This window comes from Nannospalax galili, unplaced genomic scaffold, assembly GCF_000622305.1.
Source record: "Nannospalax galili isolate Female #2095 unplaced genomic scaffold, S.galili_v1.0 scaffold695, whole genome shotgun sequence".
Lineage (NCBI taxonomy): Eukaryota > Metazoa > Chordata > Mammalia > Rodentia > Spalacidae > Nannospalax > Nannospalax galili.
This window is the reverse complement of record NW_008335601.1, coordinates 1,133,129-1,139,436: the sequence shown is the minus strand read 5'-3', so window position 1 is coordinate 1,139,436 and position 6,308 is coordinate 1,133,129. Positions and strand designations below refer to the sequence as shown.

The 6,308-nt window shown below is 49.6% G+C and overlaps 1 protein-coding gene across 1 annotated transcript in view; it reads right to left on the bottom strand.

Annotated features, from left to right (window-relative positions):
• The window catches only part of Cmtm8 (CKLF like MARVEL transmembrane domain containing 8), an 80,798-nt gene extending 77,387 nt beyond the window's left edge, over positions 1-3,411 (bottom strand). Inside the window, exon 1 of the mRNA XM_008830470.3 lies at positions 3,015-3,411. Coding sequence (XP_008828692.1) covers positions 3,015-3,161 — 147 coding nt within the window. The 5' untranslated portion in view covers positions 3,162-3,411. The remainder of the gene's footprint in view (positions 1-3,014) is intronic.
• Positions 3,412-6,308: the final 2,897 nt, after the last annotated feature.

The following is a 6,308-nucleotide window of genomic DNA, read 5'->3' as shown; positions in this document are numbered from 1 at the left end:
ATAAATAAATAAATAAATAAATAAATAAATAAATAAATGCTGAGTTTGGTGGTACATGCCTCTAATCCCAGCAATTCAGCAGTTGGGATGCAGAGGCAGGTGGAACTCTGTGAGTTCAAAGCCAGTCTGGTCTATGTAGCAAGTTCTTGGCCAGCTGAATCACTGACACCAGGGAAGACACTGGGCAAGAAAGGAAAGCATTCCTAGATTGCTTTAAGATTCAGCTGTGAGGTGTTCATGGGGTCAACTGGTTGCCGATCTAACCCAAGCCACCAGATGGCTATTCTGGAAGACAGGCAGGGCATATTCAGAACTGCAGCTGGTCTAAGAAAGCCAAGGCTTCATCTTTCAGAGCAAGAAGTGCACAATGTAACAAACTCAAGAAAAAGCTTCATAAGCAGGTTATTCAGAGTTGGTGAGAAGGCTCATCGCACGTGTGGGACAGCTATGGGAAGCAGCGTTCCTCCATGGCCTGTGCTTCAGCTCCTGCCTTCAGGTTCCTGCCCTGAGCTCCAACCTTGGCCTCTTTCAGTGATGAACTGTGTCCCGGGAGATATAAGCCAAATAAACCCTTTCCTCCCCAAGTTGGTATTGTCAGAGTGTTTGTCACAGCAATTGAAAGCAAACTAGAACATTGGGTAAAGGTGGCTGCTGCTGAAACTGACAACCTGAGTTCTACCCCTGGGACCCTCTTGGTGGAAGGAAAGAACTTGACTCCTGAGACTCATCTTCTCACCTTCACACCCATGACTCCCACAAATAAACAAATTCAAGTAAACATATATATTATTCAGAGTGCCAAGAGATTTGAATGTGGACGTCTTGAGGTATGGAAGTAGTGAGGAAAACATATTTTTCATTCCTGTAGGGCTATTTGACTCTTTAAAATAGGCACTGACTGCTCTTGCAGAGGGCCAGGGTTCGATTCCCAGCACCCACATGGTGGCTATGAACCATCCTTAACTCCAGTTCCAGGGGCATCTGAAGCCCTCTTCTGACCTCCGTGGCACTGCACAACACGGGTGCACTCACATACATGCAAGCAATACACTCATACACATAAAATAAAAATAATAAATAAAATATTTTTTTTTAAAGTGGATGTGTGTAGGGAAGACAGGCTGAGGAGACAGCCCAGTGGGTAATGTGCTTGCTGTCCAAGTTGACCAATTCCTACAGGTTAACCAATTCCTGCAAGTCGTCCTCTGACTTCCACATGCCACTACCCCCGTTACACCAAATATATAAAATATAAAAAATTACAACAAAAATAAGGTGGACAGTGATAGAGTAAGAAATCTCTATCAGTCTCTGGCCTCCACACCAGCCTGGATGGGTAAACATACCTACACATACCACATATGTGCAAAAGGAACTCTTTTCCATTTTTTCAGAAAGCTTACCGCGGTCTACACACCGGCTGCTCTTGCGGAGAACCTGAGTTCAGTTCCTAGTACCCACATGGCAGCAGCTAACAACCTTCCATAACTCTAGTTCCATGGGATCCAATGCCCTCTTCTGGCCTCCATGTGCACTGCACATACCAGTGCACTTACATAGAAGCAGACAAAACTCATACACATAAAATAAAAAATAAATTAAAAATTAATTTAAAATAAAAAATATCCAAGCCAAGTCAACAGAGGTTATTTCTAGTGATGGGCTGACAGGTCCTTTACATTTCTTCTTTTGCTTTCATATATTCTGAAAAAGTATGCATATGGGTCATAAATCAAATAGCCAGAGGTGTTCCCCTTCATGCTGGTCCAAACCCACCCTGCAGAAGCCCCATCTCAGTCACTTGAACTTCTGTTTGCTTTCCCCAAGCAGACTAACCTGCCAGCTCCTTCTCTCACACAGCAAATATTTGTTGAACTCTTTAAAGCCAGGCCCTTCAAGTTGATTCCAACACTCTTAGCTATTTATTAGGGCCCCTGATGAGCAACCACCTGGGAAGTGAGCTAAACCAATACTTTTCAACCCAGTCCTCTAACTTTCATACCGGTTAGGCTGCAATTCCACAAATGCTTCCAAGGGTCTCTGAGGTGGAGGAGGGCTCATTAGACAGAAGTCAGGGAAGCCCCTTAAACAGGAAGGAACAGAGACCAGGGAAACCACAGGCCTGGGTTCGAATCCCAGCTCCATCCTCACAAGTGAACTTCCCTTCTCTAGGTCTCTGCTCAAATGGGCTTACTTGCAACCAAGTTCACAGAGGAGGGTTGTAGGGACTACAAGGGAGCAGAGTCATTTAAAGGACTTGACAACCATGGCACAGGGTGAAGACAATAGACAGTGACCGCCACTAGCAGTCAACACAACTCAGGAGGAAGGCCTGGTTTCCAAGGTAGAGGAGGCTGCGCAGGCCCTGCCCTCTTCCCAGGCACGTGCCCAGCCCCCACCAGGATGTGCGCCGGAGGCCTTTAGGCTCGCAAGCTGAGACCCTCAATTTTATTCTGGGACTCTTTCCTGATGCATCTCAATTAGACTACAGGAAGATAATTAGGAAAATGACATTTTTCTTTCTTTCGCAACTACTATTAGGAAAGTTTTTAGAGCTGGGAGTGCGACTCAGTGGTAGAACACTGGCCCAGCACGTGAGATTCCAGGTTCCATTCCCAGCGCTGAAGGGGGTTGGGCTGAGAAAGCTTTGTTTTCAGGGACCCATGCACATGAAGGTCAGGTGACGGAGGCCCCGGGTATCCCCGACACCCAAGATCAATAAACGCCCACCAAGCATCCGGCTCCCAGGATGTACCACCAGCCCCAAAGGAAGTCAGCAAGCTGGATACTTCCCCAACACATCCTAAGGTTCGCGACGCTTTTTCCCCAAAGAGGGCCCAAGGAAAGAGGACCTCGATGGGAGTTTTTCACTTTGCAAAGAAAGTCTAGGCTGAGCCCAGGAGGGTTCCCGGAGCCCGAGCGAGTACCGGTGCAGGCTTGGTGGGCGGAGCGGGGCGGGCGGGAGCTCGCGGGGTCCACCTGCCTCCCTCCGCCTGTCCCCGCCAGACACTCACGATCTCGGCGACGATCAGGAGTCCCGGCAGCGTTCGGAGGAACTCTCGGTCGTAGGCGAAGCTGCTGCTGGTGGTGGAGAAGTTCTCGGCGAAGGAGCTGGTGGTGGTGGTGACCGTGTGCGAGCGCGCGCGCTGCGGTTCCTCCATCGTCGCGCCCTGGCCCGGGTGGCCCAGGTCCCCGGGGATCCCACCTCCACCCAGCGTGTCCCTGGGCCTGGGGTCGCGGACAAGGGACAGGGGATCGCCGCCGGCGGGGGGGTGGGACGTGCCCGGGTGGCCCCTGGAGTCAGTCCTGGCACCTCGTGGGTCGCGTGAGTGTTCCAGTTCGTGGGCGCGCGGGCTTGGGATCTGCGCGGGGACCCGAGAGCTGGACTGCCGGCGTGCGGTGGCTGCAGGCGGCCGGGAAGACGGGGAGGGGGAGGGGCAGGGAGGGGCGTGGACAGGGCGGACGAGGGGCGGGCACACGGGGACCGCCCCTCGGGGGCGCCGCCGCGCGGCCACTGCACCTGTCGCCGGGGACCAAGCGGCTGCTGGGACGCGCACGCAGGAGGGCTTTCCCGGTGCCACGGTCCGGTCGAACCCTTCGTCCGAGCTCCCGCCCTGATCAGGCTCCGCCCACCTCGGGCCACCAGCTTCGGACCTGCTTCCTTCCACCTGGTCCTACTCGGGCAGCCGGGCCTCTTAAGGAAACCCAGGCTCGGGGTTCCAGGACACAGAGAACCAGGCAGCGGGGGGAGGGAGGCTGGAATACTGACCCCTCCGGACCTTAGACTCGAGATCGATGAGAGGCCGCCTGGATGGCCCCGGGAGGGGCCCCCACCCCCTCCGCTGAGGCCGTCACCAAAGCCTGCTGTTATTTCCTGCCCCTCCTGTTGGAAACAATTTGAGGAACCAACTTAATCTCTGGGCTGTGAGAGCAAGACGCTCCAGGCGCTCTCCAGGACTCTGACCCGGACCGATGGAGTCTGGGCTGAATGGGAAGAGGGGAGACGTTTGGGGTCCCTGGTCAAGATTGTGTTGGTGTGACTGTCGGTCGCATCACCCTTAGAGAGGGAAAAAAAAAAACTTTCAAAAACAGTTTGAAAGGTACCGTCTGTGCAAAGTACTTTTCTGGGGTCGGGGGGGAAAAGAGGAGCACGCCTCCATCAGTGGGCAACCGGGTACTGGTCAGGCGAGTCCTAAGCAAGGGTAGCTACTAGTGTTCATGGGTGATATGGCGTTAAACTAGTGGCTCTGTTTTGCTGGGCCTCAGTGGTGTCGCCTATATTTTAAAACAACAGAAAAAGATAAAATCTTTGTTGGATTTTGGACTTGTGGCCAAAGAGACCAACTTACTTCCCTGGGCCTGTGCCTCTCCTGTGTCAAGAAGAATGATAATTTATCTGCATCTACTGAGGGGGAAGGAAATAATCTGGTCCGAAATGCAGTGTAGCCTTGAATTCAAAGTGAAGACACTCCCACCTCTATTCCGAAACAGGTTTAAAAAGCAGGAAAACGCATCTTATCAGTTTAGATGAAAAGAGAGCACAAATGACAAGCTAATAGGACCAGTTTAAGCCTAGAGACTCCTAGGACGATTTCTGGGAGTTAAGAATTCCAAAGGTGTGGCAACGATGCCAGTGCGGTGGAGGCTCATACCAGTAATCCCAGCACAAGGAGCCTGGAGCAGGAGAGTTGCTTCTAGTTAGAAGCCAGCCTGAACTACAGAGTGAGATCTTGTCTCAAACAAACAGTTTGAAGTCAGCCTGGGCTGCATAGGGTTTGAGGGCAGTCTGGATTGCAGAGTGAGACTGTGCCCCCCTCCCAAAAAAGAAAGATGGCAGAAATGAGCATTTGGAAAAATTCCATCCATGTACCCATATACAATTGGTAAGCATCTCCGAGGTGAGTAAATTCAATAAAACTCTTCCTTGGAGCAACAGTTCTCAAAGTGTGGTCCCTGGACCAGCACCTTCAGCATCTCCTGGGAACTTGCCAGAAATGCAAGTTCTCAAGCTGCACTGCAGGCCAACCCGCTGAATAGAAACTAAGAGCATCGACATTGATGGAAGCTGACATCTAGAGCTGCTGGCTAATGCTGCTGGGGAGTAAGAGACACAGGGATCTGACAGAGTCTAAGGAAACAGGCATGACATGTAGCCAATACCTAAGACAGGAAGTCTAGACAATTCTATTTCCATAGTACAAAGGACAATCCCATTCCAAAGCCCTTGGGGCTAGACTGCTTTTCTTTAATTTAAAAAGTAAAATGGGCTAGAGAGATGGCTCAACCATTAAGAGCACTGGCTGTTTTTCCAGAGAATCTGGGTTCTGTTTCAGTACCCACATAGCAGCTAACAACTGTCTGCAACTCCAGTTCCAGGGAACCCAACACCCTTTTCTGGCCTCTGTGGGCATTGCATGCACTGGTGCAACTTAACGTGCATGCAGGCAAGACATTCACACATATAAAATAATAAATTTTAAAAATTTAAAAACAAGAAAAAAAATGAATATTCCATTTTCTTTTTTGTGTGTGGTACATTTGTGTGTGGTATATGTGACCACCTGTGTCAATGACAAGACCAGCCCATATTGAAACAGGAGCAACAAATCCTACTTCTGCACAGAGGGGGCCTCACAGAATTGGACCATCTCCTACCCCACAATGTGAGATAAGGTTGATATATAGCATTAGTTAGCTATAACTGATTAGGTTTCCCACCAACTTTATTTTTTGCAAACTTAAGAAACTTTTGGAGTTCTTCAGCTTTGATGGTTTCAGAATTGCAGAGAAGCAGTTGTATACAGTTGCTTGGAACTTGAGTATGCCTTTCCAATTGCTGCTCAAACTAGGGTTCTCGTCTACCTGGAAGCCTTCCTCCATGAATATCCTTATCCGTCTTTTCTTTTCAGCTTCCTGTCAAAATTATTATCCTGAAATGTCAGGCTATGGTGCCATGAGTAAGGGTCCCCATAATGTCCTTCTGACTGCCTCTTTAGTCCCTTCCCTAACCACTCTAGAATCTTCCTGTGCCAGTCCCAAGTACATTTTTTCTTAGCTTAAAAATGATTTTTTGAAGTCAAGTGTGGTACACGCCTTTAATCTCAGCACTTGGAAAGCAGAGGCAGATAGATCTCTGTGAGTTCGAAGCCAGCCTAGTCTGTACAGGAAGTTCCAGGACAGCTGGGGCTACAGGGAGACCCTGTCTCAAAAATACCAAAAAAAAAAAAAAAAAATCCCAAACAAAAGTTAAACAGAATATACTGCAAAACTTTCATTGACATCAGTTATTTCTCTGAAGAGGGGACAGA